Below are 23817 nucleotides of genomic sequence, written 5' to 3'. Positions count from 1 at the left end.
GTTTATTTATTCATTCATTCATTCGTTATCTGAACCCGCTTTATCCTCACTAGGGTCAAGGGGGTACCGTGGAGCCTATCCCAGCTACTTACGGGCGAAGGCGGGGTACACCCTGGACATTTCGCCAGTTCATCACAGGGCTGACATATAGAGACAAACAATCACTCTCACATTCACACCTATGGGCAATTTAGATTAACCAATTAACCTATCAGTGCATGTCTTTGGATGGTGGGAGGAAGCCGGAGTACCCGGAGAGAAGTTTATTTATTTCATACATAAAATTAAAGACACAGACAAAGAAAATCTGTTTTTACATGTAAGCAAATATGTCCACATTTTGAATGAAAAGGAGCAGAAAGAAAAATAATCTTATATTTTCTGGCCCTCTTTAACAAAATACCTTATATTTTCCATTACTCATCATTTACAACTCAACATCATTCAAGACGGCATTACATTCCCATCATCATTCCATAATATGATGAATATAATGGGGTTTTTAAACACTCTGTTTAATCTGGATTCTTTTGTATCTTCGCTGTTATTGTTCCATAAATTACCTCCTTTTACTGAGATACACCAGTTCATCCCTTAGGTTCTGATTTTGGCTTGTTTGTACATTAGAAGAACACATGTAGGGAGTGAAAAACTCAATTTTCTGCATTCTGCTGAATTTGTATGCTTGGATTTATGCTTTTACTGGATCAGATTATGTGGGAAAGGTTTGTCTTTATGTAAAGCTAGTGTTCCAAAAGTGACTCAGCTCAAGACCTAAAAGATTAAGGTGGTGTTTTGAAACATAGATCATGATTTGACATAACAGTTTGGCACAGACAGCATATACTTTGTGTATATTTGCACCCATTCTGCATTACATTATTGTCCTTAACCCTCATTTATTATAGAATAAACATATGTCTAAAAATACAGAATGAAGAATACAGTTTAGTTTCACAAATTTAGTTTTTGTATAGGCTCACAAAACTATAAAAATGGTGTGAGACTAAAAAGCAAAAGGTTAAGATGGAGTCAGATTCATTATGTGGCCAATAAAGCTGATTCTGATTTTGAACATTTATACTTACAAACTACTAGTCAAGTCTACATGAATTTTACATATAGGTGAAATGCTAAATCTTGTGTTTGTCGGCACCAAAGTTAAATTAAACAGAAATGAGGACATGCAGACTTGTGGTTGAAACCCCCCCTCTGAGCATGTTTATCAGCTGCCAGCTTTGGTATGGACATGTTTATGGTGGTTTCTGCCATGTTTTTATATTTGGAGGAGATGGGTACATGCTCTAAATCAGGGATGTCAAACACCCCGCAGGCCAAAACGGATCCTTCAAAGGGTCCGAGAGGATGAATTTGCAAAGTGCAAAACTTACCCTGAGGATATTAACAGTCAAGGGTGTTCAGGGGTCGCCTACAGCACAGTATGATCTCCAAAGGGCAAGACCTGTAAAGTAATAGCGTAAAAACCTATAGATAATGACAAGCCCAAATTTTTTTCTTTGTTTTAATGTGAACAATTGAACAACCTGAAATTTCTCAAGAAAAATAAGGGCAATATTAACGATATTATACCTGTAACTAAATGTTTTGTGCCTTTGTAGATCTGCTGTGATCTGTGAGTCGTAATATACATGTGTAAATGATAAACTGAGGCATAATATTGTTCTCAAGAAATTTCAGGTTGTTCAAAATAAACATCTGAAAAATGGCATTTTACTTTTTGTACTAAAACCCAAAGAAATATTTGACGTTGTCGTTATGTTATTATATTACTAGTCCAGCCTGTTTGAGATGCTGGAATATGATGGCCACTGGTTTAGGGGACACATATTCATATTCTAAGAGACTAAGATTAAGATTCTTTTTTATTGTCAGTAAACCACACACTAAAATTTAACTTAGGTTTTTAACCCATCACTAGAACATGCAGGAACACACCACAGACTAGGAGCAGTGGGCTTGCCTGGGGAGCAAATAGGGGGTCAAGTGCCTTGCTCAAGGGTACATCAGCCAACAACTTTATTTTTCTGCCTGTCCATGGAATCGAATTGGCAACCTTTCCCTTTGGTCACAAGTCAAAGCTCCAGCCGACTCTACAGCCCTCTAGGCCACAGCTGCCCCAATAGGCCCCAATATTTCATGTGGGACTATTAAAATATGCTGATGAAATGAAATATTTTGGTAACACTTGAAGGTCTAGTTTATAATGCATTAAGCACACATTCATAAGACATTATAATGCATTTATAATGCATTATAAAAGTCATTACAACAGTTTATGATCATGTACAACAACTTACACCAAAATTAATAAAGTATTACAAGTGTAGGCATAATGTATTATAAATTCAGCTTTCATAATGTTTTATACCTCCATACCAACGTGACAACAGTGTTTGTAGGAAGAATCTGAAGTCCTGGGTTACAGAACACATTATAACCATCATAACGCCAGCCAGTTATAAAGACACAGAACTGCTCTGACATGTAGCTTCTGAAACGGAATAATGCCTTATTATAAACATCAGTAATAAGTTACAGGATGACTTTAAGAGCTTTTAGTAAAGTAACAACACTGTATAAGGTTATATTAGCAATTGTATGATATTATAACACAAGTATGATGACGTATGAGCAGTACCTGCTGGCTCTAAGTGCAGTGTAAGTCAAAAATTATACATCCAAGTGTTCTTAATAACTCTTTATTTTGCAAAAACAAAACATTAAAAGAACAGAGACAGTAAAAATAGAAGTGTTACATGTTGCTTTATACATAAATAAAAAACAATGTGGCAGCTCTAAATCTTTGTTAATTCAAACACATACTTTTTTTTTTTTTAAATAAATATGAAATCCCTAAAATAGATAGGTATAGGGACCAGCGACAAAACCTCACAAAAGTTCCCCACCTAAAAAATAAATTCCTTCACACTGCTTTGGTATGGATGTATAAAACATTATGAAAGCTGAATTTATAATACATTATGCCTACACTTATAATACTTTATTAATCTTGGTATAAGTTGTTGCACATGATCATAAACTGTTGTAATGTCTTTTAAAATGCATTATAAATGTATTGTAATGTCTTATGAATGTGCGCTTAATGGATTATAAACTAGACTAGTAAAGTGTTACCAATATTTTTTTTTCTTAAATACACAGATCATTTTCTTACTCTGGTCTTCAAGTAAAATGCCCCCAGAATAAAAGTACTGAAACTTTACCAAGTCTGAGTCACTAATAACAAAAACATTAATTCAAAAATGCTGGTTGGCTGTAGTTTCCATGATACAGGCATGCGTCAGAATATGAAATTTTGAGAATTAATGAGAGAATGCGTTTTATTCAAAAGGAATGTTTATCTCAGAGCTACCAGATCTACTTCAATACACTTTGTTTTATCACTTTGTCATATACACTGAAAACATGAGCTCACCAGCACTTTCGTCATTTGTTTTCAGTCCAAACAGAATTAGCACATTTAATTGCTGAGGCAGATAATTTCTAAATAAATACAAAATTGGGGTTTATGGGGGAAGGGGCAGTAATAATTCCATTTTAAAGAATTCTGGTTAATGCACATAGATTTTGATGCTTTTCTGAGTTTATTAGGATAATTAATCAAAATAAATTTTGGATTCATTGATGTAAAAGTCAGATGAAATGCATTGTGACTATTCAGGCTGAAATCGCAAAATGCAAAACATCAGACATGAAACTGATTTACACAGAAGAAGTGACATCACACGGTGTGTTTATGGAAGTAAATATGGGGGCTGTCTTCTCAAGTGCAGAATTGTGATGTTTGTCGCTTTTCAGTGATGTTGTAAAAGATCGTTAAGACTTAAGTCACCTTGCAAAACATTGGGTATGTATCTGATTTAGGACCACATATGAAAGTGGGTCTGATTAAAAAAGAAAATAATCTGAATTGTGCTGTTCAGACTGTCATAAAAAAATCATATAGGTCACATATGCATAAAAAAATCTGATCTGGGCCACTTTTGCCTGCAACGTGAACAAAGCCTACATGTTTAAAACAACAAAGGTTGGTGGGATATATGTTGCGTAAAATTTACCATGAATTCCTTGTTCTTATTAATCATAATTAAGACAAGGTAACATCCAGGATTTATACCAAAGTAAACTGAAGTGCATGATTGTGATGTTAGTTGCGTGTTAGTCGCATTTCAATGATGTAAAAAGTCAGTGCAACATAACCGTTTAGACTCAAGTTGCATTGCAAAACATCAGATATGTAGCTATATGATTTAGGAACACATATGAAAGTGGAATGTGTCTCATTTGGAAAAAAAAAAAAAAAAAAAACGAAAAAACAACAGATTTATGCTGTTCAGACTATCATAAAAAAAAATCTGATATAGGTAACATATGCATAAAAAATCTGATCAGGGCCACTTTTGCCTGCAGTGTGAACAAAGCCTGCAGTAAACTGAAATGCATGATTGTGATGTTTGTTGCATGTTAGTTGCATTTCAGTGATGTAAAAAGTCTGTGCAACATGACCATTCAGACTTAAGTTGCACTGCAAAACATCATATATGTACAGGCCCAGAGTGGCTAATCTGGAAATTCGGGAGGATTCCCAATAGGCTGGCTCATGTCAATGTCAAGTTTGTGCCGGCTGGATGGGAAAAGTAATTTTAACACTTAACTGTCACTTTTCAAATCTTCCTCTGCATTCATTCTCCATTCATCTGACAGTGCAGCCTCTACATCACAGTAGATTATGGGTTCTACCATCTGAGGGAATTCTTCCCTCCCAAATGTTTAAGTTGGTTGGGCCTACGAGTCATCTTTTCTGGAGCGGAAAAATTAAGGAGGGAGGGAGGAAGAGGCCAGGTGGAGCCAAAAAAGCCAGGTTAACAAAAAGAAAGGCATTGGAGGAAGATGCTGCCACATGTTCCAAATGAACAGACCTGTTTTCCAGAGAACAGACCCAAGTTGCAGTCAGTAAAAGAGATATGGAAATAATTTTGTATTGTCAGTGGCTAATGCACAATGTTTGCAATGTCAAGTTAGCATAGTTTATTTTGTAGAGCCCAATACACACCAGTAATCACAAATATCCAGTTTCAAGCTGAAAATAATCAACATAATTTAGAAGTGTAATATATTAAATGAGTGTAAACCTAACAATAGAGCCCCTCTCTGTTGGGAAGAAAAAGGCAAGTTTAATGTCAAATTATTTTAATTCCAACTTATTGCTCCTGTACAAAGGAGTATTCTTATTATTTTTATTAGTATTTTACTAAATGCTGCTGACAATCAGGAGTACAGTGTTTCAGTTCTGTTAATTTTACTGAAATGATAAATAAACTTTGAATCTTGAATCTGATATACGTTTTAATCTTGTTCATGTTTTTTTTTTTTTTTAACTACCATATAAATCTTTATCTGATTTAAATTTGATTTAAACATATTGTTAAAGTGAAGTGTTTTCTTTTAACCTACCAACATATACCTGAACTTATACCCAAAAAAAAGGCTTTGTAAGAGCTAGCTGCTGTTTTCATTGATTCAAATTCCTCCTCTATGGAAAAAGTGGGCTGGTTTGGGCATGGAAAAGGGGCCCACTCCAGCCCTGGATATGTATGTGATTTAGGAACACATATTAAAGTGGAATGGGTCTGATTTGAAAAAAAAAAAAAAAAAAAAAAAAAAAAAAAAAAAAAAATCACATTTGTGCCATTCAAACTCTCAAAAAATGGGATCTGAGCCACTTTTGCCTGCAGTGTGAATATAGCCTCTGATTTCTACAAAATGTACACATATACACTACCAGTCAAAAGTTTGGACTCACCTTCTCATTTAAATGGCATGAGTTGGATCGCAGATGGCCAACAAGTGCTCAGCATTACTGGGAACTCCTTCAAGACTTTTGGAAAACATTTCAGGTCACTACCTCATGAAGCATATTGAGAGAACGCCAAGAATGGGCAAAGCAGTAATAAAAGCAAAATGTGACTATTTTGTAGAACCTAAAATATAAAACATGCTTTGAGTCATGTCACTTTTTTTTTTAACTACATAATTCCATATGTGTTCATTCATAGTTTTGATGCCTTCAGTGAGAATCTACAATGTAAATAGTCATGAAAATAAAGAAAAACCAGGTGAGTCCAAACTTTTGACTGGTAGTGTATTTTCTAAATATTTACGTTGGGATATAAATTATTCCTTGATCTTATTATTTATTTATTTATTTTTATTTCATTCATGGTTGTGCATTTCATCAGTAAACATTCAATAATCATCAAGTAAACAAACATGTACACACCCATGGTTGAAAAGGAGCAGGATGAAGAAAATCTTATATTTCCTGCCCCCTTCTAAATAATAATAACCTTAATGGTTAGCCATACACAACTAGCTATAAAATCATACTGTAGAAAGCCAGACAAACCAACTAAATACATCCAAAGATAGTACCAAATGAATACAAAACCAAGTGCATAACTACACATCCAGAAAGTACATAACATAAATAAATATAAACCTGATGAAATGATGCAAAAACATTTTACCAGTCCAAAGCAAGTAAATAAATATGTCACAAAATACAAAACAAATACAAAGCCAAATGAAAAACTTACAACTGTTCATATAATCTCATTGTTCTTTCTTTCTACACTTTTTTCAGTTGGAATATGTTTTTATAGTCCTTCAGCTCATAATAAAGAGAATTCCAGAGTTTAACACCAACCACTGATACACACATCTGCTTCAAAGTTGTCCGTGCACACTGGTGTTTGAAATGACCTTTCCTTCTATGCTCTTCATTCTCTGAAGTGAAGACAAACAGTTCTTGTAATTCAGCTGGTAGTGCTTTACTTTCGGCCTTGAACATAACAAGTAATGTCTGTAATTTAACGAGCTCCTGCCATTTCAATAATCCAGAATCAATAAATAATGTATTAGTGTGTTCCTGATAATCTGCTTTATGGATAATCCTGATAGCTCTCTTCTGTAGGAGATACAATGGCTTTGTGTTACTCTTATATGTATTACCCCAGACTTCCACACAGTAGCTAATATATGGCAAAATAAATGCACAATACAGTGTTCGCATTGCCCTGTAATCTAACAAATACTTTACCTTATTTAAAATGAAAATACTCTTCGACATCTTTTTCCTCTCATGTGCAATATGGGATTTCCATGTCAGACCTTCATCCAATATTACTCCCAAAAAGCAAAGTTCAGAGACCCTTTCAATATTAATTCCATCTATAGACAGTACTACATTTTCCTCCCTTCTTACTGATACAATAAAGAAAAGGGTTTTAATCCAATGTAAATGTGGGATAATACTATAGCAGAAAGCTTACACTGGTCAGCAACAAATTGTTTAAGTTTATTGAGCTGATTTAGGATAATTTTGGTGTGCTGAATCCAAAAATCACATTAATTTTGCTCAGTCAGGTCAACTTTCTGAACTATGCTACATATTGGCTTTTTAACATTTTTGCTTACATTTATGGGCATTTTCACATCATATGATACAAAATTCTTTCATATTTCTTGCAATAAACAAATTCTGATGATTTTACTTTTGCCAATTTATGATTAATGTTTTTTTTAATATTACAGGTGAATGAAATGGCTTCGACTAGAGGATCTTGCAAAAATAAGCCTGATGTATTCTGCTACATCTGCAGTGAATACACCATTGTACCTAACAAGAATCCTGTTAGAAAATGATTTTTTTTCTCTTAAAACCTATTTTGGGTGAGAACTACACTACCAGTCAAAGGTTTGGACTCACCTGGTTTTTCTTTATTTTCATGACTATTTACATTGTAAATTCTCACTGAAGGCATCAAAACTACGAATGAACACATATGGAGTTATGTAAAATGTGGCATGGATCAAAGCATGTTTTATATTTTAGGTTCTACAAAATAGTCACATTTTGCTTTTATTACTGCTTTGCCCATTCTTGGCATTTTCTCAATGAGCTTCATGAGGTAGTGACCTGAAATGTTTTCCAAAAGTCTTGAAGGAGTTCCCAGTAATGCTGAGCACTTGTTGGCCATCTGCGATCCAACTCATGCCATTGAAATGAGAAGGTGAGTCCAAACTTTTGACTGGTAATGTATAAATAAGAAGTCGAGGCATAATATTGTTAAAATTGCACTAATTACCTCCGCCAAGGAGGTTATGCTTTTGCCAGGGTTTGTGTGTTTGTCTGTCCGTTGGTGTGCAACATAACTCAAAAAGTTATGGACAGATTTTGATGAAATTTTCAGGGTTTGTTGGAAATGGGATAAGGAAGAAATGATTACATTTTGGTGGTGATCGGGGGTGGGGGGGCCCACGGGGGGGGGGGGGGGGGGGGGGGGGGGGGGGGGGGGTGGGGGGCATTTCCAACAAACCCTGAAAATTTCATCAACATCTGTCCATAACTTTTTGAGTTATGTTGCACACTAACGGACAGACAAACAGACAGACAGACAAACAAACAAACAAACCCTGGCAAAAACATAACCTCCTTGGCGTGGGGGGGGGGGGGGGGGGGGGGCACTGATCAGCCTTGGCGGAGGTCTGCGCTCTCCGAGTGCTTCTAGTTTTTCAAATGAAATTCCTGTTTTTTCGGGTTGTTCACATGTTTTTTGTAAAATGTAAATATTTTCATAATTTAATTGTTTTTTGTTGTTTTGTTTTTTTGTACTAAAACAAAAAGAAAAACTTGGATCTGTCATTATTTATAGGTTAAGTCATTATTTTAGTGGTCTGGCCCGCTTGAGATCAAATTGGGCTAAATATGGCCCCTGAACCAAAATGAGTTTGACACCCCTGCTTTACTCCATGTGTCCTAAACTTCCTCACAAACCCACAATCCAACACGTGAAAACAGGAAAGTGTTCTTTGCGCTGACGCAGAAGTACACATTGTAGCTCGAGCACTCTTTTCTTTGCGTGGTTTGCAGTATTAGCGCGTGTCGTGTCTCTCTCTCTCTCTGTGTGTGTATGTATGTGTGTGTGTGTGTGTGGTTGTGGTGCAGGTTTGAGTGTTGCACAGGCCGGGCCCAGTGCTGCAGGTTGTCCGGTAGGGTGTCTGCAGAGCTACCAACACGCTGTTGATGTCAGGAGCGAAGGAGGGGAACGTGAAGAATGGCTGAAAGCTGACGGTGTTCTCCTGTAGGACGGCGAAATAGCCTCTCCTCGCGACGCTTAAAACCCGTTTTTTTTACGCGTATTTGATGGAGAAAACGCTCAAAAAACGTAAGGTAGGCTAATGCTCCTGTCGCCTACGCTGGTACTTTCTTTCCACGGACTGGGTTAATACGACACACGGGGTCGAGAAATGTTTCAGAGGAAGGTAAACCCCTCGTCTTCGAAGGCGGTGTTTGTGTTTTAACGTGGACGTGTATTCGGGGCTCGCGGACGTGTTTTCGGGTCTCGCGGACGTGAACATATGAGGTGTGTTTTTTTATGTTGTTTCGCGAGGCGTCGGTCGGGCTTCATCTGCCGAAGTCGACGTCCTGAATAGCTCAAACCGTACACAAAGGCGCCCTTTTTTCCGCTTTCACCTGAACTACCGTGGGGGGAAAATGCGTGTGGATCTGTTGTGGATGTGTTTGTGCTGTTTCCTTCGTCCTGGTGCCACCGGTCAAGGGCACGCGACTCCGGCCGTTTGTTCGCCCTCATGCAGCTGCGATGAGGATGGGGGTGCAGACTGCTCCGCCAGGGGACTGACCACCGTCCCGACCGGGCTCAGCGCCTTCACCTACTACCTGTAAGTACATACAAGCCTAAAAAAAAAAAAACACACGTGTGGATGACCCCGACGTCAAAGGGCCCCTGTGTTGGGATGTGGATGTACATGCAAATGAATGATGCATGGGATGAACTTTGCACAAATAGCTCACTAATGGAGATGTTAGGGTCACTTAGCCTAGGGGTTTTTACTTTAACCATGCATAGTTGCTCAAAATACTCACTTTACATCCAGTATAAACATTTAGGTCATCTGCAGCATAGAAGAAACTGCTCAGTATCAGATAACAGTGTTTTGGGAAAGCATGCAACAAGTTTCCAAAGCCACTCTGAAGGCTTATGTCTTGTTTTCTCTCATTGAATGCACTTAAAGGTTCAGATTAGTCATTTTTAGGGTCTATAAAGCAGCCAAAACTTCATCAACTTATTGTGTTTTCTTATCAAAATTGTTTCTGCTGTTGCACCTTTTACCACTTTTTTTTTTTTAATTTGATATACACATATAGACACACATCCACCAAACACTAAGGTGATGCCTAACATGTACCGTTTCATTTGCTTCACTTTATCTCAAATTCATGTTTTTCTTTTTTGTATGGACTATGCCTTTGTGAGTAACAGTCAGTAGCTTATACTTAAATAACGTAGTTCTCAGAGTCCATTCTTTAAGTGCAGTATACATTAAAAACTGTAAAAGAGGAAAAAAAAGACAGAAAAAAAAACATTTACCACTTTTTTTTTCTTTTACAGCAGATGCTTGTCTGTAGTGACTATTATTATGATACAGTCTTGCCACATATAAGACTTCCTATTCTGCTGCTTAATGTACACCCATGCATTTTTATAAAAAAAGATTGAGCACATGGGCACCACAGGATAGTGCAGACCCAGTTGATGATTGCCCCATGAAGAAATTTTTCAGTTTGTTTCACAACCTCTAGGTTAATCATAAACTATAGCAACCACCTCAGTCAGAGCCATAAATAAAAAAAATGTATTGTGCCTTTTGCTAATTACTGTGCACTATCACAAAACAAATAAAAGAAATGGTGACTTATTAAAGTTCTGTAGAGAATGTGTTTGGATTAGAAAATGTATAGGCTACTTTGTGCCATATTGCTTAAACTTCACTTTTGTGATGTCCTGTCACTTTTTAAACCTCGATCTCACCAATATTGTGTCATTTGGAATCTCTATTGTTCAGAAAGTGTTAGGTAAAGTAAACAGAGGAAGTAGATTCGTATACCAGTCTGTCAAGACATGCCACACTTGGCCAACTGCTCACAGCAGTCTTATTTATTTTTTTTTCATCTCAAGGAAAAAAAACCCTCTGATTTATTATGGGGACTGTGACTTTCAATAACAACATGAAACAATGTTTTTACAAAGTGATATCATAGCCCCTGCTGCCACTCTTGCTGGCCTGCCTGGAAAACAATATGTTGTTTTCAAGATTGCGCTATCTTTTCGTCTCGCTGTCTGCTCTGCACATAGTTATGTAAATGCTCTTTGGCAAGTTTTAAGCAGCAAACTGCCTATATATTCCCCCTTCAAATGCTTTATAGTATGTGAAAGGTTGGGTCTTACTCTCATTTGTTCCTCTGGTCTCTTGAACTTTAGTTGTCCTCTCCCACTCCCTCTGTCTTTTGTATGTGGAGCACTGGGGTTAGGGATCATGATGGATTAGAGAGACATATTGCAGCTGCAAGAGCTCCTACTCTCAGGTCCACTGATGTTAAATGTATAAACACTTTATCTTATCTGAGTATTTGTCACAATTTCAGCTGAGATTTTTTACAGGGTGTTTATGTTAATCATGCATTAGGAATTGATGTGATTTTATGGTGGCGCTGGACCAGTACAGTTATGCAAGGTGTGTAAACAAACACACTGTAGCAGAAATGGACAGCTATTTATTCTACATTCATTCCATTATTCATGTGTTGATTTACCTTTACTTTAGAGAGGACTTTCAGTAATGGAAGACCTGACATTTTACAATAAATCAGATGACATTGTTGGAGTGGACTCTTACCTACAGCCCACAGGAGCTTGCCTTTTGGCATCTGTAATGGAAACAGTCCTGTCACAGAAAAGCAGATGAGAGAAAGGAAGAGGCCCCTCAGCCAGTAACAAAGCAAACACTCCTTTTGTAGGTATGAAGTTTACCTGCCTCTGAATCTCTGCACGGGTCTTCTCTGCATGTATAGTATCTGTATAAACCTGTGTGCATATAATTGTACAATGGGGAGCTCTAATCTTATCTCAGTTTGTAGCATTAATAAGGTAGATTGTGGCGAAAAAGGAGTCAGGGGTCTTGCACTCTGTTGGTGGAGCTCTCAGCTTCACCATTGGTGCCCTCAGTCCATTTTTAACTGAATGATACTTTTGTTCTTGGTCAGCAGAGGTGAAAGGAGCCAGTCAGTAGTTCCCGCTCCCAAACAGGATGACTTGTGGATGGGAGAATATTTAAGCTTTCTCCCCCCTTCTCTTGACTCCACAGCTCTGTTCTCCACTTAGGCTCAAATCTACAAAGAATACACAGCACCAGCTAATAACCCTGCAAGTTACACCACATTTGCACTCCAGTTTTAGGACATCTTCACAGATGATTTTTGTGCCAGTTTTAAGCCAAAGTAAATGCATTCAATATGTTTTGCTCCTGAGTGCAGTTTGTCCTTGTAGGTTGAAAAGTTTAGTTCATTTCAGTCGGTGGATAGAGACGCAGCAGCTGAAATGATAAGTGCGTCTTCAAAATGAGGAAGAGGCTGTGTGCATTTGAAATAATCATAGCTCTGATGTAGACTTGACATTATCTCCTAATCTCCTTCAGCGCTATTTGTACATCTTTATTTTTAAGTAACTCAAGGCAGAGATAAACTGATTAATCGGGTTGAGGAACAGTATTGGCTCTAGCAGCTGATGGCAAATATTAGGATTTTCCTTGGAAATAACTACTGATGCAGGTTTGTATGGTTAGTTTAGTTCTGATCACATTTTATGTTGAATTACTTTGACTCTGATGTTCAGTGATTCAGATTCATTTATGATGTTATTACCTAGATATGGACATCCAGCTGAACAGTTAGGCTATCCAGTTTGAAATGAAGCGACATGTGGGTCATTTCAGTCATGCATAGCTGTTGTTATTGTCAAAGCAGTGGTAGCTGATATCAGCCAGTAAATTGTTTTTGTCTGTCTTGAGCTCCAGACTATTGCTGTTGTATCAGCCTTAAAAACATCCGCTGTCATTTGACTTTTAGTTGAATGTCTGAGATAATGCCTGTACCTATATGATCTCCCCAATGTCTGGCTGAAGAGTTGAGACATTTGATGTGAGTTTGTGTGAAGTTTACACCAAGTTTCTGCACACATTACACCAACCTTCCTGTGTGTACAAGATGTGCTCATGTTTGTGAATTAGATGGTTTGTTTTAGATAATCATTGGTTATTTGCAAAGACTTGGAGCAAATTTTGTAGCAAATGTGTGTCCATTACCTCAGATATGTCCATATAAATGGCTTGGGTCCACCATAATATCAGGGCGTTTTCAGACTGGGTATCCCAATCTGTGCTGTACCTGGATACACTCACACTTTTCCCGCAAATGTTGCGTTCACAAGCATGTGTACGGCCTGTGCCCAAGAATGAATGGGTGTTACAGGGCTGAAACAGTAGGTGGTGATGTGGAAGGAATTCTGTAGCTATCCAACAAATGTGGAAGTGACAAACCCTTACGTAATCAACTGAGCGACTGTTCTGTTCGCAGGCAATACTTTTCTGTCTGTTAGCCTGTTTGAGGCAAAGAGAAGAAGAGTGACCTTCGTTGTCCCTGATATATCACAGAGTAGTTCGGTCGATAAGGCGAGCCTGTGCTGTACAGATCCAAGGCTTTTTCAGGAGACAACAGGAGCGTCGTCTATGCTCTCATGGTGATTAAGTCACTTCCATTGTCGGTGTGGTGATTAGGTCACTTCCGGTCTTGGGTACGGACCGCTTTCATACGTACATACATACTGTACTGGAATCCACGCAGTCTGTACCCAGGACAACCTTCTCAGCTGGACGCGGGGACGGTACTCATGCATGGAGCGTTTGCATTCACATTGATAAAACTAAGTGGACTTTGGGGTCCAATGGACTTGGATACCCAGTGTGAAAATGCTCTTATTTGCTTGGGAGCATAGATTACTCTTTGTAGGTGGTTTATGCTTTACATGTTATCTTTTGTCTCATTTACACCAGTTTAGCAGCCACAACTAATGCAGCACCTAGTTCTGTCACTTACATTGTTTCCAGCTGTTGCTGTTATGGATTTCTGCTTTATCATTGTTCTGTTAAATATTTCAACTTAACTATTAACCCAAGATCAATTTGCTGGAAACATTACTTTTTGGGTTGTTGATATAAACAAATATTACTTATATTCTTTTGCGAAAGTGATGCCAAGGTCTGTGAGGTTAAGCTTTTAAGATGAACAGTCCCAACACCTGAACATCAGTTTGTAACATATCGGAAATATTTTTTCCTGCAACTAAAGATTATGTACTCTTAATTTGTCCACTTGGTTCTGTGAGGAAATACAAAAAGTGTTGCTGATGAATAAATAGTGTGCACAGTTCCTAGTTGTTTATTAACTCTGTAAAATGCATCACTGTTAAACTAACCCCTCTACAGATCTACATGTCTGATTACATTTTGGCAGCTGCAGGGAGCAATGATTATCAATGCTTTATTTCTCCATCTTACACTGATTGGTCTTGTGCACATTACAGGGTTTGGACTTTATACACACATACACACATACTCCATCCTTGACCAGATGTTTTTGAGGAAATGGTCATGCAATGCACCACTGGTTAAATGGATGAATTGTTATTACTTATGGGGGGATGACACATTTATTCTTGTCTTGTGCACACGAATGAAGTCTGATGGATGTAGACAGAAAGTGATGAATATGGATGTGTAGAGACTCAGCGTTGAAATATGACCACTGTGACAAAAGTTTTAGAGAAGTTCTCTAACACTTCGTCAGCATAAGGGAGTCAAATCAACACAACTGCTGTACTCATCAGTGTCTAGAGTGAATTTACTCAGCTGCAAGGTTGCTGCACTGTGCAGATTGATTTACTTGCATATACTGTACATTTTAATGCAGCAAGAAAAACACTTTTGAAACTAAGATCTCACTGTTGCCTCTGAAGACAACTGTATTAGTGTCAGACAGATCAGAAATATGTGAAATGAGTCCTTTTGAAATCATGTGTGAGCTGTTGCAGACTTTAACAAGTTAGAGGATGTATCAGTAAATGCTTTTTTAATTTTGTCTAATAAGTAATAAACTGGTAAATGAATTATCTGTAGTTGCAATACCTTTAGATTTGTAAGTATTGCACATCATTTGAGCAGGAAAAATTAGCGAGAGCTAGAAAATAAAAATGTAAACTTGGTTTTTAACTGGAGAAACTGGCCTGATGAGTGACCTCAGAACCAGAGCTAATGGAGAACAAGGAAACTGTAATGTGAAAGTTGTCTTAAGTCGTCATTGTACAGCCAAGCTTTATTAACCTGCAGGTAACCATAGCAACTCCACCTCTGCTTTGTGCTGTGGTACCACTTAAACTAGCCATGTGTTAAACTGATTAAAGCAGGCGTTATAATGTCTAAACCATTAAGGAGCGTTCATTAAGCATTAGAGTTAAAAGTCTTTATAATCATTCACAGTAGTTCATTCTATTCAAATACGATAATGGTGACAGGGTTATACTTTGCAGGTGTATATAATATGACATCTTTGTCCACTTTGTATCAAACGTTACAGGTAATGTGCCATGTAATTGTTGAGGTAAAGTGCTTAAACACCTTTGACGACCAGAAGTGTCAAATATATTCTACTGCCCACTTAAGAGAAACTGTAGTTTATACTATAATATAGTGTTGAAGAGGGTTATAGTCAAACAGTTCCCATAGAAACAATTGGTAATCTACAATACTATGAAGAAGTCTGAGGCCATCTTTGCCTGTGTTGTTTTTTCAGTGTTGAAATGAGCATACATATTTATTTCTCATTCTCTTTTCTTCAGATGCAACAAGAAAATACAGGAAATATGTGCTCAGCCTTAAAAGAAACACAAAAACTGAAATAAATGGGTTAAAGTCACTATTTAGTATGACCCCTGTTAGAAACATCTGACCTGTTGAGTGAAATCAGGTATCATACATCTGAAAATTAATGCAATAAATCTCATATTGTCTGAACAAAAGGGTTAAAGACATGTTAAATGCGAAGGGAGGTCACACTAAATACGACCACTTTGGTTTATAGAAGCTGTAATTTTTACTGCTGTGCATACTTCACCTATATCGAGATTGGATCTTAATAATGGTTGAGAAAAGTATATGTGTGGTCATTAGAACTTCACTAAACCAACAAACCCAGTGTTGGCCTCAGACTGCTGGATACTCAATGGTTAAACATAAATGACTGGATATGAGCGGTGTGTAGGAGGCCGTAGTTCTTCATCCACTCACATGATGATGGATGAAGTAGGCTTTTTTATCAACACAAAACCTTGACAAATTGATTTTAGTTATATTCGATATTCTAAATTCATGCGTTGTTTATGTTTTTATGAGCATTCTTTAAATGTCAGAGTTAAAATATCTTGTGATTCTGTCAGATGCTCCACTTATACTCAGGGTTTTCCTCTGGGCTTTAAAGTTTAACCGATTGATTTCATTTTAACCCCTCTTGGATGTTTTGTTTAATACAGTCTTCATTCTGTGTGGTCATTTGGTTTTGGCTATGCTTTAGGCAGAGTCTGTTATTTTGGTAAATGACGACGTGTATTGCAATCTAAAAATTGTTTTGTATAATTTCCCTAGAAGCTACTTTCATCAGGTGGTTCAGTGTCAGATGTCGTTGCACTTGCAGTGAAATTGAGATAAATTTAGACAAACAGTGCAGGTTAATGTGGATAACTGCTGTAAATAGTTTCTTTTACGACTCACTGTTTCTTTATATATTTTCTATTTATGTATGTCCTTGTTTTATGTATTTTGAAGATATTGTTTAGGACAAAATTACTTTTTATTGACTCTAGAGCCATTGAAGGATTCCTGTTTGATTTATTTTTTACATAAAGCTCTAAAATATAGCAGGTGCAACAGACCTAAGCAGAAGTTATTACATGTGTAAGAACAAACAGCTTCAGATATATAAAGTCAGTAAATAGAAGTCTAACTGTCCACCGTATTCTTGTGTTTTGTTTTGTTAAAACTAGAGCTGGTGGTTTGTTTATATATGTGGTGTGTTTGCAGAATGAACCAAAATACAGTATTAGATGAAATAAGTAATAGTGACATGGTTTCTTCAATAGCAACAAAACAATACATTACACAAACTCTGCAACTTAACATAACTAAAACCAAATGCTTTAGGGGAGACAGATGCTGAAATATCGCTATAAATATGCTGAAATATACTCGGTAGCATAGTGACGTCTGCTAACAACCGTAGTGCTACAAACGTATAAGGGTCTTTTCGATAATGCATTAATGCACACTGGAAAATACTACCATAGCACTGTTAAGGACATAATCAAATGCCAAAATGAGGTCAATCATGTTTTAAGATCATGACATCATGGTATCTCTTGTTATCTGACAAATTCAGGTCATAGTTGTAAAATGTTTAAAGTCTGACATTAGAATGTGCTCATACTTCACCTTTTCAGCCATGTTTTCTTTACTCAAAGTTGCTACTTTCCTCCTCTTCCCTCTGCAAAGACGACGCCAACTGGCACATGGATTAGAAATTTACTGATACCTTGTAGAAGCATTTAGGCTTGTCACCATTTATCACAGCTGCATTTTTAGTGTCCTCTTCAATCTATCTTAGCAGGGACAGGCCAGGACCTTAATGAGTAAAGCAGCCAGAAACAGAGGGAGGGAGGAAGTGTGATAGAGTCATGCAGGCCTCCCCTGCTCCCCAGCCCTGCATGTGGTTCCAACCAGTCAACAGCCTGTAGAAGATTTAGGCCAAGGTTTTAAAATGTGGTTTGGGATGTATCGTTCTGACCACCAATGGTGGCAGATCTGCAGCAGTGGTTGCAGAACACCACTGAAGATGTTGTGGAGGTTGGAAAAATGATAAGGAAATGGGTGGATGTTGATGGAAGTGTTGTTTATCTGCACAGTCTATATGGTAATTGGATCACCAGGTAAATGGAGATGGGACATAGGTCGCTGGGATGATGAGGGCTCTGTCAGGGCCCGCCTTTTAAGGCCTCTATGTGTGTGTGTAGTGGGGAGTGCAGAGGAAGGGCAATATGATCCTTGCAGGATTCAGGGGCCCACACACAAGGTCCTAGGGAGATCTGGCAGTGAAATTCAAGATGGCCAGTTGGAGAGTGAAAAGGGATGGAGGGGTGCAGGGCAGGCGCTTCATTGGTGAATCCCGGATGTTTTTTCAGTCTTTATATGTGCCATCTCTTTCGTGTAGTGCCTGTGGGACCTTCTTTGAAGCATGTTAGTAGATTCCTAATCAAGATTAGCAATGCAGAGTCAAGTTTTCTCTCGCTGTGTAGATCTCCTCAGAAGACCTAAAAAAGCCTTTTGTTGCCTCTTTCACAGTAACGCCCTTTACTTTGTCCGTGAAAATAAAAACTATGCACTTTGAATGTAGGAAACACAAGTTTAAAATTTGCTAGTATATGTCAACTCAGCCTCGTATTAGCTTTTGGTAGGGAAGCAAATCAAGTCCTGTGTGCATATTTTTCATGTTGCTACATGCCTATCTTTACTTGAAGTTGGTTTGAAAAATGAAGATCCCCGGGGCTAAAGAGAAGGGCTTTTTAACGTTTTTTTTTTTTTTTTTGAGGTTACAATCATACAGGTACAGTCAAATGCCATTAGAAGAACCTGCCATAAAGCATCAGTGACACAACTACCCTAGTGTTTATACACTTAATGATTCATCTAGAACTGGGTGTTGTAATCCTTGATAACTGTTCCAACCTTAATTTACAATCTGAAGAAAAAGACCGGTTTTGTAATCTGTTATTTAAAGCTTTGCAGCAGTTCATGCAACTTAATATTAAATCCTTACTTAACCGATACTTGTAAACCTTTTCAGCAAACCAGAATTACAAACAAAAAAATTACTAGTGTGGTATCATGGAATCCTGAAAACATGTTTGTTTCTCACTGACTCTGTTTTTTTCCACAGTGACCTGAGCATGAACAACATCACTGAGCTTCCAGCATTTATATTCAAGAACTTCCCATATCTGGAAGAACTGTGAGTACATGCCTCCTTTTTTTTTTTTTTTTTTCGTTCTAATGATGTATTTGCACTGTACAATATTGACATGAGGGCTTGGCTCTATGAAATGCACCTGGCTGTTTGAGTTAGTGCTAAAACAACACGCCGTATAGGTGCAGAGCATGTCCTTCTTCTCAGCCGGAGAAGATAAGTGAAGTTCAGTATGAGGCAAGGTTAAGAATCACTCTGCATTCAGGAAACGACACAGGAGCAGTTATAAAGGGCGTAGTAAGGCTCAATGAGAAAGGTGAGGTGAGACAACTTGTATTAAAGCGCCAGTCATGTGACATCCTGTGTTGAGCTTTGCTTTTAAGGGATTATAGGGGTGGCAACAACACATTTCCACTCTGGAGCTTTGTTAAGTGGCGTCCATCTAATCTTTGTGTGTGGTTGTTATTTTTTTTACTGTTTAAATACCCCGCTGTCTGGCTCATTGCTCGTGATAAAATCTGTCTACCTGATATCAGGTAACATGCGGCACTGTGAATGTGAAATGACCAGCGACTGAACACACTCCACTCCAGCGGCTGCGGCTCCACATGGCCTTTGTGGGCTTGTTTTTTCAGCCCTTGTGCATCTTTCAGCCAGCAGAGTCTTCACCCTCTTCTTTTCCATACACCACTCCAATCTGCTTTGCTGAAAGGCAATTTACTTTTCAGCGCATTGTGTGGAGGAATGCAAGGCAGGAAGGAAGAAGGCAAAACAATGGTTTCCATGGTAACAGGGTAAAAAAATCCACCCGGTCTTGCTTCTCCTTGTTTCTCGTCTTAGATCATCATAATGGATGGACTGCCATTGGGGTGTTTTTCAAGAAAAGGGTATCTTGATTGACACAAACCCTTAGTTCATGTGTGCCTTTCTTTTTGTGCTTCCCTTTTTTTCGGGGAACAACTTTACAAGCTTGTCTCCATGAACTTTGGTGGATGACTCTTTTCGCTGGAGGGCTGCAGTAGTGTCAGTGAACCAGAGCATGGGCCCTGAGGGCAAAGAGAGGGAAAGAAAGAGTTGACAGAGAAAGAGATCAGGGGTAGAAAAGAGAGCAGGCCATCCCTTATAAGACAGGAACAGACACAAGGAAGGAATATTCCCTTCTTCGTAGTCACGCAACTCTCCTCAGCTCTCTTTCTTCCTTGCCAAAGGCACAACAAAGCTCTGCAGACGTGATGACAGGTATTCTCTGATTCCTTTGCAGTTTGTTTATATTCTTGAAAGTTACCTGCGACCGGTCTGCTCTCCATATATCACACAGCTTGGCTCATGTCATCAGTAGCGCTATTTATCATCAAGAGGTATTGCGTGATGATTTCAAAGTCTTTTAGGCCTATATGATTTATTTTCAATTAAATTTGTGTTTATTTTTGCTCTTTTTGTCTTCAGTGATGTTTTGGAGACCCTGCTAATTGCAAACATTTTTTTTTTGTTTAGAAGATGAAACACTCAATAAATCACTTGACTTTCATTCTTTGTCCATTTGCCTAATTTTGTATGAGGCAATCAGTTATTACTACTATTATTACTACTACTACTACTACTAATAATAATAATGATAATAATAAAAATGGTTGTTTAAAACAACTTTCTGTTTTAAGTACATATAAGTAATGGTATCAGTTTGATTAATCTGTATACAGTACATTGTAAGAACATAGGAGTCATTGTATATCCCCAAATCTTTTCTGTATTTACCCCTTAATGTATTTTCTTTGCCAATATGTAGTTGGTTATCACGCTAATGGATGTACAAAAGGTGTGTAGTGTACATGTGGGTACAGGTAGGGGTGGTGGGGCTGTGTATTGGGTCTTGCAGTATTTCTCAAATAGTGTTAAATTGTATTTTTAAACTGGGTTTGAAATCAAAACATTTCAATTTTTAGAACATCAGACTGACCTGATCATGCTGTCACATTGCAGGGCTCTTGGTGCTTTTGTGTCTGACAAAGGTAGACATGTGGGAGTTGTGTTGCACAAGAAGAGGATTTAGCCTTTCCTCAGTGAGATTTAGCACATTCTTCTGGCCTCATCAAACCCTGAGGGGACGTGTACTGAATTTGTTGAAAGATGCCAGAGGAGGAGAGGCTCTTTTTTTATTGTGAAACCTGATGGATATGTGAATGATTTGTCAAACCACATTTACAAGTGGTGGTTCACAGCTTGCGACAGTGGCTGGAGTTTCGGGGTTATTTAAGTTCTCAAGGTGTTAGGTCATATTAAATTAACAACCTTTACCAACAGGAAAGCAACAAAACATGATTGAACAGCTACAGACAAGACTTGTGTCATATGGGATTTGCAGGCGTGTATTCTGTGACAGTTTGATTTATGGCTGTGTATTGTAATCGTGAGTGTGACTACAGACTATAAACTGAAGAAAACGGTCTTGAATGCAGCTCAGATATCAAGAAACAAATCACCGTTTTCACACATGTTGATTTGACCTGAACAAATGCGCAAAAAAAAAAAAATCATGGTTGTACTATCAGATAAGATTTTATATGGAATCATAATTTCTGCATTTCATTTTCATTGAAAAAGCATAAAAATCAACAAGCGTTTTCACTTAAGTCTGACTAATATTATTTGAAGGCAGGGGCACAGGGAAGGAAAATAATTAAGTGAAAAAAGCTGTTTTCAGCCTTTCAGACTCTCTGGGATCATCGCCTTCTTAACTGTGTTTTGATTTTTCTAAGTGGGTTCAGACCTGAAATTTATTTTCTCTGCAGAAGAAAAAGAAACAGAAAAACAAAACAAAATTCTGTACTTAATGTGTGAAGGTTAAACTTAATCACAGTAAGTAGTCTATTGGAATAAGCTGTTATTGGCTAATGTCTGCATATTATAGTTGTCAAGTTTCCACACATTATATGAAAACATATACACACTATGCATTATATACCCGATATATGGTTTTTTTTTAATGAAAGGAGTGATATTTTGCTTTTTTTTTTTTTTTTAATGAAATTATGCATTTTAAAACATTTCCCCGTGGTCTACATAAACTGTAAATGCTATACTTGGGTCTGAATTCTTCATTAATTCAACTCCACAGGTCCATCTTCAACTCTATTTCTGAGTAATGACACCAGAAAGGTCGTTTTGAGCGCTGGCCCTTTCAATGCACATGAGCCACTTTATGCCCCCACCCCCCCACCCCCCCCGGGTTGTTGGTTGTGCTGCTCTGTCCCATTCAACCAACAACTGAACATTTTAGGTAATCGGATCGAAGCTAGGGCATATTTTCAGTATGGACTACAGTCACTGCTGCTGATAAACAATTATGGCATACTCAGAGAAATGTTCCTTGGGAGTCTTGACCTTATATGTGCAAATGTAGTGATGTAACTAGTTATAGACGTAACAAATTAAGCAGGAATTATAACAGGTTGTAGAAATCCACTTGATTTTTGCCAAAATGAATATAAAGATAGCTTTGCAGCACCTGGAGGGTTCAAATTCAAACTTTTTGAACTGTTAGGGTCCAAATACACAAATAAATGAACCAAAGATTAATAAAAGTGGGTTTAGCAAAATATGACCCCTTTAAGATTTGAACCTTTGCACTGTACATTGTTGTTGTTGTTGCACATACTGTAGATGAGATGATAGTGATTGTTCACAGTCTGTCAGCATTTAACATGTCCTATTAGTCCACTTTAACCTCGACGGCACTGCCTGTAACGTGTCTGTCCTGACCCCATGAATGGACCTGAATAGAGCTGTTCTCTGAGTCCTGCTACAGTCCCTGCAGTGCCTGGTTTGACACCGGTACTTTGCTGAAGTAACTGCCTATGTTATTTATCAGTGTAAAAACTATTGCAGCGTCTCAGTTTGCCTCTTGGGAAGACTCAGTTTCTGCATCAGTAAGTTACAAACATTAGCTAAACTAAAAACACATTTTGTTTTGATAGGTCCTCTTGGTTTTCGGTAACCTGGTTCAGGGTCCTGCATCATCTTACTGGGGTTTGTTTCGCTGTAATGACCAGTGAACTACTGGTTCTGCTGATGGAATGCAGAAGAGCAATTACCTGAATTCGGCATGTTTATTAGTTTTCACACAAACTTGAATTTATTACATTAATTAGATTTATCACTCATCTCTAGGTTAAAGTAAACACTGGCGCTATGGGCCAAACATAGTCACTGTTCTTTCCAACTGAAATTTACTCACTGGTGATTATGCCAAGAAGTTTGCTGCCTTTGAGGTTTACTCATGCATTGTTAATATTAGGATATTAGGCTTCTAAACTGGAAATACTGACTTTGTTGCATAAGAAGTTTTTATAGCTGATGATCAGTTCCACCTTTTTATTGATGTTTATTCTGCAGTAATTCAGATGCACTGCTTTGATTAATTTCTATAGTTCAGGGTTTGTATGGGTGTTTGAAACCCTTGAAAATGCTTGAATGTCAATGCTGTGTTTTCAAGGTCTGAAAAGTGCTTGAATTTCAGTTTAAGTGCTTGAAAGCGCTTGCAATTATAACTGATTTATTTTTTTATTTTTAATGTTAACTCTGCAAGGTTAGATTACAAGCCAGAGCTACTTACAGAGAGGTGATACATTTAGAAAAATAAAACTTCATGTCAAAAAAGAAAATTGCCGTGTGCTCTCAGGTCAACTCCAGGTACATTTTTATGTTAATCTTTGGCTGAATGTGCCTGAAGAATGCCAAGTGGCTATCCTTTTTATTTTGGATAAAACTTTGTGTTGCCCTTTCATTTCTAAACT

At 37.7% G+C, this 23817-nt stretch overlaps 1 protein-coding gene across 1 annotated transcript in view; it reads left to right on the top strand.

Moving 5' to 3' along the window:
• The first annotated feature begins 9598 nt into the window (after positions 1–9598).
• The window catches only part of lgr4 (leucine-rich repeat containing G protein-coupled receptor 4), a 35228-nt gene continuing 21009 nt past the window's right edge, over positions 9599–23817 (top strand). The window contains exons 1-2 of the mRNA XM_030130832.1: positions 9599–9783; positions 18998–19069. Coding sequence (XP_029986692.1) covers positions 9599–9783; positions 18998–19069 — 257 coding nt within the window. The remainder of the gene's footprint in view (positions 9784–18997; positions 19070–23817) is intronic.

This window comes from Sphaeramia orbicularis, chromosome 3 (assembly GCF_902148855.1).
Source record: "Sphaeramia orbicularis chromosome 3, fSphaOr1.1, whole genome shotgun sequence".
Classification (NCBI taxonomy): Eukaryota; Metazoa; Chordata; class Actinopteri; order Kurtiformes; family Apogonidae; genus Sphaeramia; species Sphaeramia orbicularis.
Note: the sequence above shows the minus strand (reverse complement) of the source record. Positions and strands in the feature narration are given on the sequence as shown.